We start from the raw sequence: 21,043 nt of genomic DNA, 5'->3' as shown, positions 1-21,043 counted from the left end.
CTTACGAGAGTACTGAAAAGTTCCTTGTCGGGTGTCAATAAGATCCGAGCATATAACCGCCCGTACTCCTTTATTTTGGCGTGCTCAGATGGTCTCACCCTCCATAGAATGCATCACCCGAAATCGTCAGATTTTTTGGTGGTTTGTTAAGCGTTAAGACCATGCACAACCGCATTGACATCTCAGGACATATTTTCTGAGAAAAGAGACGAGACCGATACATAGAATGTGACAAAGGATTCACCCTCTTTCTCTGGCTAAGAGGACTGGCGAAAACCGAAGACCTCTCAAATGGAAAGAGAAGGAGTTGCACGGAAGGTTCTTCAAAGTTCACGGGCCGTACGAACACGAAGACCTCCGTGCACTGGCGAGTGATCTCTTCAGCAGGAGAGACCGAGGGTTTTGTCTGTGCATATATGGTTAAGACGAACAATTATTCTGAAGGATGGCACTAGGACATCTGTCGGGCATGTCGCCATCCGACTCATTTCGAGGTTGTTCAGTCTTGCCAATGGACTTATATACTCCATAATATATACCGTACTATAAGTACGAGCCCCAGCCGGTCCTCGAAAGCGACAGCGTCAAGCTCTACTGGGACCGATCCATCATCACGGACAGGACCGTTCTTGCGAACAAACCTGATATCGTGAAAGGCGAAACTGAGAAAAAGAGAAAATATCTCGACCTGGCTCACGAGGTGACCGAAATGTGGGGGGTGCTGTCCACCGAAATTATTCGTTATGTCGGTGAACGGTCTTATCCCAACCAGTCTGGAACAACATCTCAGACGGTTGGGACTCCGGAGGGCTCACTCCCGGGAAAGATGCAGAAAGCGGTGCTGTTGATTCTGCCCGCATTGTATAAACTGTGCTTCTGCCGGGGGTATGTTGCCATCTCCTCTCCTTAAGAGGGGAGATGAGAATTTTTGGGAAAAAAATAATAATAATAATAATAATAATCTCAGGACAATTCACACAGCGCCACCTAGACCCAAGTTAAGCTAGCTAAAGCTAGTGTTATGGGCGGTAGATAACTGATACAAATACATAGATTTTTTTCGTAAATAGATAAATAATATACATAGAAAACACCCAGACTGATACAAACAATCATACTCGTGAATACAAATGTTTGTGCCGTGCGAGGAATCGATCGGACGTAAAGCGGTGTGCTTAATAGACCACCGAGGTCGTCGGATTATTATATATATGTATAATATCATAATATACATATGTCATGGACTTTAACTAATATATACACCATCTGACGTGTCAATTCAAAAGCTGCAGACAAAGTAGGACACTCAAACTTTATAAAACCATTAACCATAACAACGTGAGTAAAAATTGATTATGTTTGATTTTGTACCTTAGCGTAGTATGCCAGTTAATCACATCTTAATGCAGCGTAATATTTAAAATTATCAAATTAACCTTGTGGGATTCAAACCTGAAATGAGATGAGAAAAAAAAACTCAAATTTCTTATTACTCACAATACAATTCTTAATACAATTCTTTTATCTATAATGCTTCTATGCAGCGACCAATTAAGAATACTTATAATTAAAATTTGTACCGTACCGTTTGATAAAGTACTTCTTATCCACTTACCGCAGATTAGATTGTTGTATAAATAATGTTTAAGTCACGTTGCAACTGAAAAATCCACTTGGATAATTATATTAAAAATAATACCTGCAGCTCGTGTGGTGATAGGAGCATTTATCAAAATTTACTCACAAATGTTCTTAGTTCACTATTTTCAGAAAAAGTCCATGAAATATTGAGAGCAATAATAAAGCGTATAATCCTGGTCTGACAGTAGGCGCAGAGCTTGTAATACTTCTTATCCATGTAGTATAATTAGAAACCCTGGTGTAAACTTCTGGCAACACTGGTGTTATATTAGTAGAGGTCAGACAATCAGTTGGTAAGAATGATATGCCAGTTAAGGTTCCACCACATACCAATGGATTACCTTTATCACCCTGAAATATTAGATATAGAAAGTACGTTTAATGTTTTATAACAGTAAATGTTCTGTTCAAAATTATTTACTATATGACAAATGAAACATAATAGTTAGACCTAGAAGTAGCGCAAATGTGCCTTCCATGACAATTTAGAGGATGAGAGTGAAGTGCGCTCGACTCTCTAAATTACTATATCTTTATTGATATTTAGTTGAAGTTACATTATCCGGAGATATAAGATTAAAAAATTTAGTGATATTATAAAGAAAATAACGCCTTTTTTAAAACGGCATATTTCAGAAGCATATAAACTTCACTGATATTGTAGTATAAACTATATTGTTTTTATTATAATTGTGTAAACCATTCGTTTATCGATATAGCCTTATGTCAGGATTATAAACAATAGCCTGCGGAAGTCTGCATCTGCATAAGTATGCATAAAGTAAAAGTATCGTCGAAATCACACTACATCAGAAATACTTATGATAAATCATTAAGAATACATTATTGATTATACACATACATAAGAGAGACAGTGTTCATAAGAAAATATATTATTATATTTATCAATTATTATTATCAATAAAGTCAAACTAAGCAATATCTACTTTTGTGTTATCAGTTATTGTGTGCAAAATTTCACACTGTCATCGTATTTTGTGTGAACAATATTATAGATTTGATATTCTATTTTAATATAGTAAAAAAAATAATAGATGTAAATGATATACTTACCAAACATGTTTTAGCAAGGACATTAAAATGTGCCGCGCATATCATGGTAGGCAAAAGGTTTCTAAATTTTGCGCATTATGAACTAATCCTCTGCATTCATCTTGATTGTAAATATATGTATTGGAAAATCGTAGCTGTTCGGAAGGCGTCTGAAAAAACATTATAAAAATTAATATGATTACACTGTACCTCATATACTGGCGATGACTCAGTACAATGTTAAGTGATGATACATCCCAATATTTTCAGAGAAAAATTTAAAATATTTATATTGTTCTCTGTATTTAAATTTCGAAATGAATTTCAGAATAAAATAATAATAAATATTTGGAAATAGCTGTGTCAAAATGTACTTCCAAGAAATAATATCAAATAATTTGATTTCTATTCAAAGTTAGATATATGTAGTTGATCATCAAATAAAGTATACAAGATGTAAACCTTACACAAAGTCTAGTCTAGTTTATTCTAATCACAGTTCTATATCCCTGTGACTGACTATAGACGGTTTTGAAATACATACCGTAGATCCAGTAGTCCATGCACCCCAGCCAGCAACTGTGCACCCAGTAAAATCAGACGGAGAGAAATTTCCAGATGGTAATGGTAGTGGTGTTACAACTGATAACGCGAAGGGCAATGTCAACTAAAACATAACATAAAGTTATTTACTTCCATTTTTGATATTATGATAAAAAAGGAGTTAAAACGGCTTTAAATGGCAATTATTTTTAAATAATTAAAATATAGTAGATATTTTGTAAATAAGGTAGCTCTTCAAGGTCTTTCGCACTGACATTTGAATGGTAAGTTATTCAACATCATATTGTAGTTTAAAAGCAATGGTGAGGTTAAATAAGAATATTCGACAACAGTGGTGATCTTGATCTACCAAGGATATTGTATGTCTCGACAGTGATTGACTATTTCATTCATCATGTTAACAGTTCGAAGTCTTGGTTGTAACCTTTAAAAATTTTTAGATTAAATATTTGTAGTATTAAAATGTAATTTATAATGTTATGTACACGTTTGTAGGGTTCTGTAATGCTGTTGCTTTACAAATACATTTTTTTAAATTGTTATTTTAATCAAAGAATTACAACATGCGTTGCAAATTGTTTAAAATGTAAATTTTTATAATCATGTACAGCCTCATTTGTAAAGAATAAGAGCAGAGTTTCTTGTCAAGTACATCTTAGCTCGTTAGCAATCCGAACTGACGGTAGATTTGACATAAGAGTCTGTAAAAGGCCTACATGAATTTTATCTATTTAGTATCTGTATGTATTGAGACTAGACTCTGTAGACAAATGCACTTCAGGCATAACATCTTAGTAGACAGGAATAGCAACGTATAAGTCATATTAAGGCGTCATATAAATAGTCTGATGTCTGTCGTACTGTAGGAATATATATTCGTAGGCGCAGTAACCACTTATGATCAAGTAGGCCCTAGATTTATTGCCATTAAAAAATTTTTTTATCAAATTTACTGATACATTGGTAACCGCTATTGCACGCTTGAAAGTTCTAGATGCGGTACGTTGCTTTATCCAGCACCTTGCTTCTTCTCAAGCGCGCGGTTATATGTTTTATTTTATGTTTACAATAACGGAAATGTAGGAAATATCAACACATTGTTTCACTCATTGCTTAAAATCCTTTACAGTAAAAGATCTGAACATTGACCAACTTTAAAAAAAAAATATAAATTGCCTATATATTGTCTTAAATAAAACAAAATTTATAAACTTATGTATTATTACTATTATTATCAGTAAATGGGACCTAATAACAAATTATTTTGATGTAAGTATATACATACTCTACTGATGGCAAACCATATAATAACTATATATAAAAATATATTATCTGTACAATACAATAGTATAGTTGTAATATTCGTTCGAAGTTGAATACAACAAATATACGACAAATACCTAGAAGCTTTCAATAAATCACTCTTGGCATTTCTGTATATGACGCATGTTATATAAATATATAACTTCTTATTTGAATTCAATAATAAACGATACAAATAAAAATATACTTACATTAAGAATAGCGATATCGTTGACATGAGACGGTGCGATTATATGTTCGGGATGTACAAAGTAATTGGTTATAAGTCTTATTCTGTCACTGGTAGCATTTGATAGAAAAACTGAGCCTGCAAATACTCTAAATTCGCTTGGGTTAATTGTTAAGATGTCGCTGAAATATAAAGAATAAAATATAAATCTTCTAATATGTGTAAATTGGTTTCAAGTCATAGTTTAAAAATTTTATAAGTTTAATAATAAACTGCATTAATGAAAATATATTTCATTACGACTTTAAAGTTTAATACATCTGCTGCGCCCATCAGGGTCCATGGTGCTCTTATAATAATATTATGTCAACCATTATTGTAATACTATGGAATGCAAATGAATAAATAAATAAATACATTTACTCGCGACCGTCTGCGATGTCGGCCTATTTCACCACCTCCTAGATATTTTTTCGAGAAAACTGATGCCCGTTCTTATCGATATGATCTATCTTCATGACAAATTTCATTGAGATCTTTTCAGCCAGTTATGTACTGGCCATTTCAGAATGGTTGTGAAAGGGTAACATATGGACAGACACAATTTCGTATCTATGATATTTGTGTGAATAAGGATGAATTTACCCGTTAAAACTAATGCTGTATGTACAGGTGGCAGCTGTCAAGACATGTTGGTATGTGATTAATGCACCACCACACTTATGTCCAAATCCATGAGTGGAAATTTCACTGAGGCGTTGAATGGAAACCTGTGAGGATACCAAATTTTTAAATATTTTTGGTTTAACTGAGGTAGCGTTTGTCCTCATAGTCGTGGTTATCTCAGTCTTTTCAGTCACCAAACAGCTTCTATAGTAAGCCGTGTTTCGGTAGAAGGTTGTGTTCAAAGGCATAAAGGTAATTGAAATTACAAGATAGGATGTATGATATCTCAGTCCTCCGGAAAGGCAACATATGAGCGGTATTACAAGCGTAGCATTACGGAAATCACGTTATCATGTGTGATAATGTGATGTTACAGACAACATGTTGTTCATGGTCGAGTATATAGGCGAGTGTTACCATATAGCATTATAGGTTGCCAGCTTGTTTGTCATTCGGCTTTTTTCAGTTTATATGCATAATCATTAATTTATAACAAACACTATGTTTTAGGCATATTATCAGTTGTAAAAGTCCTTATTTAAAAGTTGCCAGATTTGTGGTTTACAAACAAATTCATCAAATTATTAATTGAATGCGTAGCTTACATTTTCGTATAGATTAAACGTCAATATGTACCAAGCCAAGGCAAGTGTACAATGTATTTATACGATTGTTTATAATTTCTCATTGTCTTTCTATTACATATTATGATCATTGGTAAATTTTATATACACAATATATATTTTTATATCAATTTTCAGTATAAATCGTACGATTATAGCGTAAAATAATACATTTTCGTAAAAATAGTTACCGTATAATTGAATTGCTGGTGTGTAGCATGTTGGCCATTTAGAATTCTTCCTGATAAAGAATTGTCAGTCTGATCTATAGTACCTGCATATGAGCCTGTAATAATGAAAATATTATGTAGAACGTATTAAATATTTGCTCAATCGAGCACAATAGGTTTTAGAGTGATATATAAAAAGTGTACAGCATTAATATAAAGTAACTATGTTTATTGTATTATAAATATAATGATTTACATTAAAATGGTGATGAACATTGTGAGAGAACCGTATAAGGGATCAGGGGTTTGATTACTATCTATTTTTATTTTCAAAATATTGAAATTGATAAACTAAACGAGACGCGTTGATACTTTGTCTCACATATTTCAGCCATCAAACAGTTTACTTTTTAATTAATGTTTTGTTGTAGCGTGTAAAAGAACAGATAGTCGAAAAATAAATATTCACTCATTTCATGTACATAGATTCAGAAGGTGGATGGAGTAAGAATTTCAAAATATGATTGCAATTTTGATTTTTGTACACACACATGGATTTTTGGAAGTAAATTACAATGTTTGGTAGTCTTTTCCTAAACTATAAATTAATGTTTTCAAAAAACATTCAACTTTTAACTTACAAACGAAAGCCAAAGACAATAAATATATAATTTTTTCCATTATTAGCACTGTTATGTATAACTTCACACACTTTCAATCCTCCACGTAAAACTTGTTCGTTGTTATGAAACGTATAATGTACAATGTATAAGTTTATTACTCATATTGGTCATTACATGTTTATCGTGTATTTTATCGTAATTTATCATTTATTAGATGTATTACTAATTTTAACAAGTATATTACATGTAATATTTGATGGAATCTATAGTATATGGCCATATAAGTTTCGTAAAAACAATATTTGCAGTTTCATTAATCGCAATCATTTTCAAAGGAAAGATATTTTCAATTTCACTAAAAACTTTTTGTGTACATTAAAATATTTTACTCGTACTCCTACTGAATACTCGTATCGTTTTTAATTCTGAATTGGCTTTAACTATTTTTTTTAGTTAAATGATTTTACATCTCTAAAGGTTCCATATGTATGTATTAATTTTGTCAAATTTTAAATGATAAAAATCATTAATGAATAAAGGACTCTAAAAAAAGTTGTGACGTGGTCGAGTGGCATATTTTAATCATGCTCATATAAATTTGTAGTGGTGTGGTGGGTATTTGGGCTCCCTGAAATATAGTATGGTTGAGAGCACTGATGGCTCATCCGCTATACCTACTCGTGAACTGAAGCGACTTGTTAGGACTCTGCTGCTCTCATAACTATGAGTCGTTTATTTTATTCCTCAAGTAATAAAATTAATTTGTCATATATACAGTTAAGACAAAAGCAAACAAATATATATTAAGTTTATTGAATAAAAATTATGTATATTTTTCAATTTAAAAGCATTTTTTGTTGACTTCCTTTTATGCATGCATAACTATACATTGGGATTAGATAATAAATATATACAGAATAGATAAAGACTGTTTATGTTGACTTATTTCCTGTGAAACCTTATATGATTAATTTCAGTGAATAACAACAAATCACGTCATTTGACCATTTTCATTAACTTTTTTAATAAGCAATATTTCACGTGTTAATCTCTTTTTTTAACAATTTGTTTTTCGAGGAAGTACTTTTAATTTCGAATATATTTGATGTTTTTTTGTCATTAATAAAATCGTTAGACTTCTGTGGGTTCTAGTTGGTTTTTTATGAAAATTAATATAAATATATACCTGCTTTGTTTCAGCATACTTTTAAATTACAAGGTATTAAATTAGAATATGTGTCTAGGACGATTATTTGTATTAAGTAATAAAAAATATTGGCATTAGAAGTTGCTATATTCTAAATTTATTTAAACATAAACTTAAGTTTAACCAACTTATCTATATCTTATCTATATAATAATGGTAATATTCGTTCTAAGCCATAGGTGAGCTTGGAGTTTTCAATGCTGAGTTTATCGTAACTATAATAAATTATGGCATTTGGCCTGCTACGTGACATTTTTATTGTGACCCTAAAAGTTAGTAAGTTTGTCTCCGACCCTCCAGAAGCGCCGCAAATACCATATATGAATTGACTAGTTTTTAGGCGGGACTTCGTCTACGTGTTCAAGATATATGTATAAATTGGCTGAAAAAGGCGCAAATCCATCTCCTCATTATCACTTAGTTACTTAAAAATACCATTCTGCATCACATGAATTAGCGATCATTGTGATGTAGAATGCAATCTTGCGTTTTTTAAGAATTTTTTTGCCGTGCATGACCATATTGTGAAATCACAAGGAATAGTATATCCGAACCGACACGATATTGAAATTTTTATAAAAAGAGCTTATTCCTTCTTCAAAGGTCGCAACGATCTTGTAATTCCTTTGGTATTGCGGGTGCTCCTGAGCACTGTTAATATAGTTATAATATATGTACCGTCTGGTTAGCTGCAAGCTCGTTTGTCTACTATGCTAAAAAAAAAAAGAATGTTAAATTTCGTAATGAACAATCTCATTGTCACAATTATGCAAGAGTTACGGGTATGTAAAAAATAATGTATAATAATCTTCAGGCAATTATTTTATTATTTACCTTATTATTTTTATTAAACACAAACTGTTTAACAATGCTATTAATTAGCTAGACTTATTCTTCTTGTTGCATAATTGTAAATGATGCAGTTAATCTATTTAGAATATACTTCATAAACTTGGTTCTAAACATTTTAATAAAAAATAATTGATGATATATATATATACATATATGGATAGGCACAACTGCTTATAATTTATCCATTTTATAATTAATTTGTAAACATTATTTTGGAATATATAAAATCCACCCCTTAAAGAAAAGCTTGTTATAAAAGCCCAAAGAGGAAACAAAGTATATTATAACCCTTGTCCGGAATTAACTTCTCGCCTGCGAATCGCAACTCACGCTATAAACTTCCAGCAAATTCGATCTTGCTTCAGTTTTGTTGTAAGCTTGTTTGCTCCACTTTTATATTATATCTTGTCTTGAAATCAGATGTAAATCTTAGTAGCTTCCACCTATATAAAGTTCTGTTGTAAACGGATTATTTGCTATTATTGAACTATTTACAAAGCTTTCACTCATTAGAAACTTTCGGAAGATCTAAATATTGTACCAAATAAATTTTAACTAAAATAAACGTTGGCTATTTGAATGTATCATAATCCAAGTTATTTTTATATGACACTAGTTTACCCACGCAACTTCGTCTGCATCACACTTACTTGGCATTTATAGTTATATGAATAATGTTCCCTGTTTTTGCAACATTTTTCACTGATGCTTCGTCTATATTGGTCGAAGCGTAATGTTATATAGCTTAAAGCCTTCCTCGACAAATGTACGATCCAACACAAATAATTTTTCAATTTGAACCAGTATAGGTCCTGAGATTGAAACAAACAAACAAACTCTTCAGCTTTATAATATTAATAACATAGATATATGATATCTGAGAACATATTTTTCCTATTATTATATAAACATTAGCAATAGTAGAAATTAATAATATTATCTATCACCATGACGATAGTTGTTTATTTTAAAATTCATTTAGAAACTGAACTATTGTAGTCATATTTGGTGATCGTAGACAAACTTATGTATTATTTGTTAATCATTTGAATTTTACTTGCTGAGCTTTGCTAAATAACTTTGTATGATGTTGTTGGAATGGTAATCACACCTACGTTAATATAGATCTAACGCTAACAGAACACCATTGACTGCTGAGAGGATAACTCTCCTAAATGAAAACTAATTGACCTGACTTTATTAAATTACACTATAATTTCGAATTCATTAACACATAATTACTTCGGGTTACCTGAAAACAGATATCCTTTACCTCCGCTTGTCAAATAAATAGAGATGCACAAATAACATATTACTTTATATAAATAATATATACCTTGATCGCATCAAGATATTCTTCGATTTTAATATTTTGGAAGGATTGTATAATTGCTAAGTATATACGACAAAAAAGGGAGCGAAATAGGAAGGAAAACACACGTACGAACGTGGTAGATGGACTCAGTTCTTCGAGCTACATTCGGCTCTACTTCAGAAGTACTCTTCATCTTCAGCTTTCGGTACACAGGGCATTAAGGATGGTTTACAGACGTGCCCTTTCTACGTCGTCCGCGAGACGTGACCACAGACAGTTACAAGGACTTATTGTTCTATATTTACACTAAATATAGAACTCAATTGCACTCGCGGTTTGTTTATAATGACAATTATTATTTATATGGGTGAATTGAGGTAGTTTTATAAGAAAATGTATGTGTTCACAGAGATGTGGTGAGAATGAGGGCGGTTGTAATACGTACATATGTAGGTAGGTAGAAGAAAATTAATTTTATATGCACCATATAAAATATTTATGTATCAATTAAAAAAACTTTGGCGTAATTGTTATGATTTTTTAATTACTTATATATTTTTAATCCTATTCAAAATTAAATTCCTTTCGTTTTAGTGGCAGATATGGAAGTAATTATTTTAATATCTGTAAATATCGTACGATATCTATACTTACCATTAAAATGTAAATTATCAGATTATTTCATTTTTTTACTTTTATCTGTGTGTTTATGTGTTGACCTCAGATACTTCTTAACAGATTTTGGTGCGGATTTCACTAACGAACTGTTATTGATATTAAGCGACATCAAAACCGCATAATATCATTACGTCTAATTAGTATACGTGTTAGTGTCAGTAGAGCATTGATATTGTGCGTAATCAATATAGCCAATCTATGAGATGGTTTGAGTATCGCTTGATATCCAGGTACTAGATACTAATCTGATACATAGATATTGCAACTGTATTATCTATGCTCTAATATATTTATTACTAGTATTTACATAACCTAATTGTACAACTAAGAACCTAAAATTAAAAAGCTTAAAAAAATATAATATGATGACTAAAATATATTATAGGGGTAAATATATAAAAGGGGTCCCTTTAGGCAACGTTCCGAAGATACTGGCAGCGTTCCCTCTTTGAATAGCTAGACTAATTCTTTGTCCAAGGTAGCTGCCAGCTCTTCGGTCTTCTGTGATGTCGACTAACCTTTTCGTTATTTCTTTGAAAAGTCTACGCTCTATATTTGTAATGATAGTCACATGATCTAATTTCGATTACGATTCTAATTTCGAATCAAAACTCAATGTTTAATGAAATAATCGAACTTCATGATAATGATCATGAGTTCGATTTTTGTTGCCTGGTTGTCATGATAATTCTAAATATAACACAAAAATGTGTTAATACTTACGACTGTATTTTTTAATACAAAATTTGGAAATTGTACAAAAACGTTTTCTGATTTTATTGTAATTTAAATAGCGAACAAAAAGATATAAGGATATACTAATAATAATAATAAACTCTTTATTGTACACATAGAAGAAATATAGATTTTATTTGCTGAGCTTTGGAGTGTCTGTTTATAATATTAAAATAACCGTTTTTTATTACATGCATATGAATATAAATACGATACATACACCAAAATAACATTTTATATAATTTTTGTCTTTCTGTCTGTCTGCCTGTTTGTTTCGGCTAATCTCTGAAATGGCTGGACCGATTTTGACGGGACTTTTTTTGCAGGTAGCTGATGTAATAAGAAATAACTTAGGCTTTTTTATGACTAGAAAAAATAACAGTCGCGGGAACAGCTAGTATCTAATATAATTTATATAGTTGAGGTAGGTAATGAGAATTGGGTATCATAGAAAGAATATATAAATATATGTCTGTCCTCTCATTTCGTCTGTACTCTAGTACTCATTATTCATCTACTTTCATAAGTCACTGATGTTAACTCAACCCAGGTCTAAAAAAAAGTACAATACGTCTCGTTTAAGAGTGCATTTTATAAACTTTATCTACATTCTTATCATAGTCGTATACTATCACATCCCGATAATTAGTATTATAAATTATAAATGTATAGTTTTCTGGTAATTACTGGAAGCTTAACCAAAAATAAATATAAGTACAATAACACATTTTTCAGAGGTATTCCAGATGGTTTATTTTAGAGATTGTAATAGAATGATGCATCCGCCTGAACTAATAGTTTACGCTGGCGGGGCACCAGTGGAGGGTAATATAATGAGCATTAAGTCAGGTCAGTTAACCCATCTTTGCAATTTACCACGGTAGTTTCCTGGAGGAAACCGATGGCAATGAGGTTAGCTCATAGTACTAACAATGCCCTTCCTCCCTTCCAGATGGAGTTGTCAGAGGCATTATCAACTGTTACCGTTTGTTCAAGTAAACCTATTTATTTTTATTTATAACAACAATATAATGGGAAGAATATCGTAATGAAATGAAAGTAGTGATTATGACGTCTATAGCAGAATCCTGCATTTGAGATCTAATTGAAATTGTAAGGCGGTGTGTAAGCACTGGAATTGGTTCTCAAAATTGATATCGGATTTCTAATTTTTACTCTAATATTTGAGAATTAAAAATTAAAGCAGAACACTGTTGTAATAGATTAATAGAAGGTATAGGCTTACTTTATATAAAACCATATAATAATTATATTGATGTCGTCGTGCAGTTTATTAATATTTTTTTATATTATATTTAATATAAAAAAATATTAATAAAGTGCATTAATGTTTGTACCTACCGTACGAGGAATCGAACCCGCGACCATTGCAAATAAGGCGGTTTGCTAAACCTAGAGCTAGATCACGAGACCATCAATGACCACAAGACCACAGACATCATATATACATATACATTTTAATTTTGTTTATTTACTAGCTTGATAGCGGCTACGTACACGTTGTCTGTTATTAAATGCCTGGTATTAACTTTGATCAACCTAAAACTTTTTTTTGTGAATCAATTAAAACAAAACAAATAACACCATTGCACCGCTCGCCATCGACAGTGAATTCATCTTCACACCATTAGAATAAATTAATGATTTTCCTTCCACGCATACTCAGATTGTGGAATGATTTACCAACCGTGGCTTTCTCCAAATACTATAGAATGGAGTCTTTATAGGTAGGTAGGTAGGTAAAGTTTCATACCGTCAACGCGAAGATACCCTTATTATAGGTTACGGTAACAGCTTATGATTCGTATGCTTCTTTGTCCCTATTGTAGGTTACAAATATGTTACACGAAGCAATACACCACTGTAATTCGAATTTAAAGAAGTTAACCTGTTCAAATTGGCCTGCACAAACGTACACAAAAAATTCTAAAAACTGTTTTAGTGACCTCGGTAACATAAGTATAACAGGTAATTTTTTTTTAATTTAAAATACAAACTGGCTTCTTTACAATTTTGTAAAAGGTATGAATGATATTATCATGTAAATGTCGGGAAACGTGTATAGCACATAATTTTAGATGAAGACGAGTTGATTTGAGAATTCGCGTTTACTCGTTTGTGTCGAACAGTCTTCGATGAGGACGTAGATACATATGTATTGAATGTATACAGAGCATATACAGGGGAAGTCTTAAATTAAGGAAATCTTATTAGGAAATTCCGACGTGTGTCGTCGCCTAAAAGCTGGAGCGAGGGTTGCATGCGGGACTAATGAACGTGTTCAAAATTTATAACACCTTTCACCTCCTAGCTATTTTCTAAGAAGTAAATTTTACCTCAAACTTGTTATGTATAGTGACCAACATTGTGCTCATATATTGTTACTTAAATGTACCAATAAAATGTATATTTAATATTAGACTAGCTTAGACTGTTATCCAAGATGGGACGTTTTCAACAGTCGTCGTTAAGGTGCCAAGTAGTACCCCTAAAATGTAGATATATAATCATCAATAGAGCAAGATTCCAGACCTGCCGTTATTTCTTTTCTGATGAAAGTAATATGTATGAACAAATGTCGTAATGTCCCTTAATAATCTAATAGCCATAGTATTTATCACCATAGTATTTATAGATCAAACAAAATGGGCGTGCGCTATTGTATTTGTTCCTCATATAATAATTTATAGTAACCCAGTACAATTTACACAGCATCGTCTAGTCCCAAGTTAGGCAGAGCTTGTGTTGTGGATACTAGTCAAATGATATCAGTACATTTTTTTTATATACCTACATAATATATATAGGAAACACTCAGACCAATACAAATAATCATACTTATGACTACAAATGTTTGTACTGTGCGAGAAATCGAAGCCGAAAATAGGAAGTAAGGCGGTGGCTAAACAGCTAGACCACCGAGGCCTGTCACCACATTTAATACCAGATGATGTTATTCATAAGAATTGTCTCAGGAACGGATTAAAAATTAGGTCTGGACAATTTTTGGATATTAGATTGAACTGGCAGTTTGTAAATAATTTTAAAATTGTTATCTTATACATATAAAAATTATCAGTAAATAAAACTTATTCTTGTTAATCTAGCGGGTATTCATATGATTTTCGTTCGTCAGAAAATAAGTGACGTTTGGCAGGCTAAAGTATATACATATATATTTTTATAATATTAAATGAACCTATACATTTTTTATAATCTGTGCCGAAACAAAATTATATCATCTGCTTTTAATTTTTTTTCTTTTCAATTGTAAGGGTATATCCATAAAAAAACATTAAACAGAGTAATATATTTATGATGTTTCAACAATTATTGTTAGCGTTGCAAACAGATGTATATTGATAAAGTCTTGTATTTGGCAATTATTACAAAAATGAATTTTACAATGAGAGATTCAAATATAAGTAAGTATAACAGGTCTGTCCTCTCTAATCAGATACATGGGTTTACATAAAATAAAAAAAACAATTCTATAATCATTATGTACTTCGTCAGTTTAATAAAAATAAATTTAAAAAATATATAAAGACCAAAACATGCCTCCTGATAAGAAGTACTAAATGGTATTTTTATCAACGTAGTTATTCAATGGTAGGTATTTTTTGCAAGATGTATATCTGTTATGGACTTTGGTATTTTTTATATAGTATTTCTTAGAGGCTATTGATGTAATACTTCTTATGATATATTTTTCTTTTAGGAATTATTTATTATTAACCGTTGTTTCCACTTATTTAAAGTAAATTAGATTAATTAAAAAAGCCATAAAAAATAAATAAAAACTATCATACTAAATTCTGAATTTCACATTCAATCGAACAATTTTCTTTACATACTTCAAATAAAAGTCATTAAAGATAAAGTTAGTATCTATACATTTAGATACCTTTTCACATACTTCAGATTAGATTATTATATAATTAATATTTGAGTCAGGCAGGAGTCACTAATGAGGTCACTATATTAATTACGAATGTATTAAAAAATTATTAACAATTATGCAATTAATATATGTCCTCGATGCTGTATAAACAGCATTTTAATTTTCCTAAACTTATATCTAGATTACGCTAGTTCAACTTAACTTACTACTTTTTGAAAAAACGCATGAAAAACTGTGAGTATTAGAAGCGAGTAAAATCGTGGTTTAATATTAGGAGCAGAATCCGTAACAGTTTGTATCCATCTTGTGTAATTGGAAACTCTAGTGTATAGTTCTGGCCGTGATGAATTCTCGCTCATGCAATCGTTTGGCAAGAATGAGATTCCTGTTAATATGCCGCCGCATACTAATGCGTTTCCTTGATCACCCTGAAATTAAAAAAAATATATATATATTAATATCTAATTAAAAAAAAAAAAAATCCGCAACTTTAGGTGAACTTAATTTCCATATATGTATTTTTATTATATATAACATCGTACATGAATAAGGAAAAATATTTGAAAGTGAACTAACCTTACAACCTTTTGTATTGTTATCACTAACGTTCGTGCAAACCATGGAGGGTAAAATTTTTTCCACTTGGTCAAAATTATTAAACAGTGATATGCAAGAATTTTGATTTAAAATATAATTGTTTATATACTGCAACTGTACTGACGGTATCTGAAAATAAAAATATAAGTCATAAATACCTATGTATGATATTTCGCTTAATTGCTGAATCAGATCTCAGAGTTGTTTATTGATCGTGAATCAATCATCAACAATACAACACCAGATTTCTCAACATTTCAGGTGAGTAAGCTTTTACCAAGATAAACTATACTACAGTGGAAGCCGAATTTTTATATTGGTAAAATATAAAAGTTGTTGAAGTAGTACTTCACAGACTTTCACAGTCATCTAAGTACGTACCTACTATGTATCTCACTTATTACTGCCGCTAAGCAGCTTGCTTAGAATTTGTTTTTATTTAGGAGGTAAGATTTGGCAGGCAAAATTCATATTACAGACGCATGGTAGCACGTTGTAATATTATCTTTCTTACCATTCTAGTTTTGTAACTAAATAATATAAATTACACTTGGCCAGGATGTGTATACATAATAGCGATGATTTATATGATAAGTTTAATTCTTCTTGTTGTGGTATAGCAACAATTTGTATCACTATTAGTGTGTTACTATTTGATTAGGTACTTATAATTTATTGGGCAACGCATTTTCAGCGTGGCAATAATAGTATGGTATAAATTATAGTTTTTGTACTTACAGAGGATAAATTAGTCTGTGCACCCCAACCGGCAATTGTGCATACTGTTGAGTCACGTGGTGTGTAATCGGAAGGTGGCAATGCTAGTGGTTTCACAACTCTTTCCGGAAAAGGACTTACCAACTGAAAAGAAAGAACAATATTACGATTAAGTCTATAAAAATAATTCTAGTGTGCTTTGTAGGAAGCTTAATCTCCTTAATCATTGAGTACTAAAGGTAAATAAATTTTAATTGCCAAAGTTAACTTTATATAGCTAAAATAAATTATCCTAAAGGTAAAAAGTAGCTAAAATGCTCTAGGAAAACGGAGTTCGGTATTATCCATAAATATTCTTGGATACTGTGAGTACTGTGGGTCGAACTTTCGGGTAATTGAACAAAATATGGACATTATTTAGTAGTTTTTAATACTTTGATGTGCTCGTGACAACATGAATGTAATTGAACGTGAGTTGTTCAATAGATTTCACATCTCATGTGCAAATTATAAAGATATTATCTAAACTAACTAAATTCACTTGACGTTGAAGTTTAGATATATTTAACATATAAGATTTCACTTTTAGTTTAATGACACAGTTCAGAACAATAAGTTTTTATTAGATATAGAAAATATATACTTACAGTAATAATGGCAAGATCATTAGCACGAGAAGGTTCAATTAGATGTTCAGGGTGCCTTGTATAATTTTCTATACTTCTTATTCTATCTGATGATGTTTCATTTAGAAAAGCGGAGCCTGCAAATACTATGAAATCGCTTTCATTATAGTGTATCACTTGTCTGTAAAATAATACAGTGAAAATCAAAGATGCAGTTACGTGTGTTAGGCAGAGGCATTGTTAACTATCGATGTCGATGTTGTGGTGAACGCAACACTTGATAAGTCTACATTTTGCTGGGTATGTTTGATTCTATACGTTGAAATCAAATATAGGGGACGAGCTTATTTAGATAGATAGATAGATAGATAGATAGACACGATGCTCAATTTTGTACAATAGTACTGTATATATTTATACTTATATGGTGTTAGTATGACGGCCTAGGTGGTGTAGCGGTTTAGCACACCACCCTACTCTTAATCGCCGCGGGTTCAATTCCTCGCACGATACTATTGTACTCATGAGTGTTGTTTGTATCGGTAAAGGTATTTGCTATGAATATTTGTTATAAATTTACAAATATATATATATATATATATTAGTGGTCTAATACCCATAATACATGCCTTGCCTAGCTTGACGCTAGATAGCACTATGTGAATTGTCCTGATATATTATTGTTATATTTTTGACAGACCGTAAATATACCACATTAAATATTTTTTCTAATAAACTATATATACATTTCGTATTTAGAAATATTGTGCGTTTTTCTAATCTAATGTGTAATCAATCTCAGAGAATTTTAACCCATTTCAATGCAATTTTTACTCAAGTAGGTTTGCGTAATATTTTTCTTTATTTTGGCAACAGATAGTCATTGCGTAAATACAAATAACTTATTTTTTACAATAAATTTCAAATGATTTTATTTTCAACTTAAACATATGGACACCAACAGAACTTTTTAGATTAAAATATTGTGGATTTACACATGCACAATATTGTTTATTATGTTACAATCTGTTTACAGACATAAGTTATGTTTCTATTGTCATTTATAGTAACTAAAATTACAATTTCGCTGTAAAAGCTAGCTAAAAATATTTACTTGTTGTTAGCGTAGTCGATACGATATGTACAACTGGCAGCCGTCAAAACATGCCGTTGTGTAATCAATACGCCACCACACGTATGTCCGTGTCCCGGATTAGAAATGTCACTAACACGCTGAATGGAAACCTGTAATGATAACAAATATAATTATAACCATTTCTACAATTAAATTATACTTTTTTTTTGTCTCTTTCTCGTCTATTTCTGCCGCCGCATGATTATTTCAAATTCGAATTAAACATATCTGTATTCATGTAGGTCTATTACAGACTCTTATGATATGTAATATCTACCGTCAGTTCGGAATGATTTCAAGATGAGAAGAATTAACAAGTAACAAGAACTCAGCTCGTATTCTTTTCAAATAAATGTTGTACATGTTTATAATAATACAGATTCATTTTTAAATTAAAATTTGGTGTTAAATGCCTAACGACGGTGATATACATCACATTATCATGTGACGCCCAGAATACCCGTCTTGCGTTGCCATTCAACCATAGAAGACTACTAAATGATATACCGTCATACCTTGTAGTTTCACTGCAATGTGTAATGCTCCAAACACAAATTACAAAGGTTGAAATGGGTACGACAGGGGTATCTACGTAGATAACTTTGTCCAAAGTCAACCTCTTGTGTACAGACCGATATTGTATATATATATGAAGAGGAAATTCATTTTGACACTTGCATATGTTTGATGTAACCGCAGCAATAAACTAGAGAAATATAACAAATAATTACCATATAAGAAAATTGTTCAATGGTGGCATTTAGTCCATTTAAAATTCTTTCCGTTATTGTGAGTTCTAAAGGTCCTGCGTATGAGCCTGTAAAAAAATTAAGTTGAACCAAGTTGTACCAAAATTTTATTGCTAATATATAATATTTATAACATATTATGATTATCACTGAAGCGTACAAACTTATTTTCTCAGGTAGACAAAGTCATCACCTATCGCTAAGCAGTGTATTTTACAAGTTGTGTATTGATGGGAATGGCCAGACATGGTAGTGACATTACAGAATATAGAGGTGAACAACTTAGATCTCAAGAATGGCAAGTATAGTATATTTATATACACATAAAAAGTTTTGAATACGTCTAAAAGTAGGCATGGTTGTGCTCTAGGTTCTTAATAATACTTTTTAAGATTTATATTACAGTATTTGGGGATCCTGTTCTGACTATTTGACATGACTGACGAGACGGTTATATTGTGAGGAAAAATTTGTTAGTAACTTTCCCGTAATATCAATTACTGGAAGAGCTATAAAAAAAGGGATATAGTGACGAAGACTGCAAAGGTGAAATAGTCGTACGTCGAATATACGGACTTATTCTCTTTCCGGCTGTACATTCGATTTTGTGCAACTTGCTGATCGCGTCACATAGATACATAATTTTAGGCACACTAGGACATTATTTTGTAAATAAGCTTGTAAATCTATTGGCGGGAAAAATATAAAAATAAATAATTAAATAGAGCAATATCTCGTAGTTCTAGGCACGTCGGAATAAAAAAGCCTGTGTTATTCTCTGATAATATATGTAGTTATATATTTCACTTATATATATATCTCTGATAATATATATAGGTGAAATAATATTTAAAATCTATTTTTTTTCATTAAACAAACATATGAGATTGATATGGTTCGACAGGAATATCGGTAAACAGATAATAACTTCGTTTTAATATTATAACACCACCGTAAAACTTACAGAGAATATAAGAGTTCACCAGACTTAGATTTTTTCCGTCAGTTATCGGCTCATCGACTGATACGGCTCATTATTACCGTTTCTTTGTTAAACTATATTGATCAATATTGTATAAATATTCTCACAACAGATTCAATCGCACCGAAATTCTGAGCACAGATGTTTCCACTAGCTTCCTTAGCAAATAGTTTCACACTTAATCGAACTAACAATATAAAATAATAATAATAATTTAAATATGAATATTAAAATATAACGCAATAATATTTTTACTATTACTATATTATGTTATCTGTGCTATTACTAACTTACAAATAAAGGCCAGTGGCAAAAAATATAAAATTTTTCCCATCACGATCACTGTCACAGTTACAACCTCACACCACGGAACATTCGCCTACAACTAACCGTTTATTAGAATATCGATAATTATAATATATATTTTATCTCTATTGATCATTTATCAGTTCCCCCAGAATTCATGTCATAGATAACTGTTGCCCTATATGGTGAAAAGTAACCAAAATTGGTTATTTTTTTTTAGTTTGTTGTACAAAGAAAAAAGATATCATTCAGGACATTATGACACATCATCGTCAAAAATACTATAGTATACGCTATAAACATATTTTCTAGATATAAAAAAAAATTAGTAACATAGATATAAAGATAAGAAAATTCATCACTATATGTAATCATACTTATGATTAC

At 31.2% G+C, this 21,043-nt stretch overlaps 1 protein-coding gene and 1 pseudogene across 1 annotated transcript; both read right to left on the bottom strand.

Annotated features, from left to right (window-relative positions):
• Positions 1-1,517: 1,517 nt before the first annotated feature.
• LOC131849200 (trypsin alpha-like) lies at positions 1,518-6,946 on the bottom strand (annotated as a pseudogene).
• Positions 6,947-15,682: 8,736 nt separating this feature from the next.
• On the bottom strand, positions 15,683-20,724 carry LOC131849193 (trypsin delta-like). The gene is made up of 7 exons (XM_059199203.1): positions 20,645-20,724; positions 19,351-19,436; positions 18,599-18,729; positions 17,506-17,665; positions 16,880-17,002; positions 16,121-16,270; positions 15,683-15,972 (listed from the first exon to the last, which is right to left on the bottom strand). The coding sequence occupies exons 1-7, from the start codon at positions 20,682-20,684 to the stop codon at positions 15,742-15,744; spliced, it is 921 nt and encodes a 306-aa protein (XP_059055186.1). The 5' UTR covers positions 20,685-20,724; the 3' UTR covers positions 15,683-15,741.
• Positions 20,725-21,043: the final 319 nt, after the last annotated feature.

The sequence above is a fragment of the Achroia grisella genome, unplaced genomic scaffold (assembly GCF_030625045.1).
Source record: "Achroia grisella isolate CSIRO2021 unplaced genomic scaffold, CSIRO_AGI_Agris_v1 utg11018, whole genome shotgun sequence".
Classification (NCBI taxonomy): domain Eukaryota; kingdom Metazoa; phylum Arthropoda; class Insecta; order Lepidoptera; family Pyralidae; genus Achroia; species Achroia grisella.
Note: the sequence above shows the minus strand (reverse complement) of the source record. Positions and strands in the feature narration are given on the sequence as shown.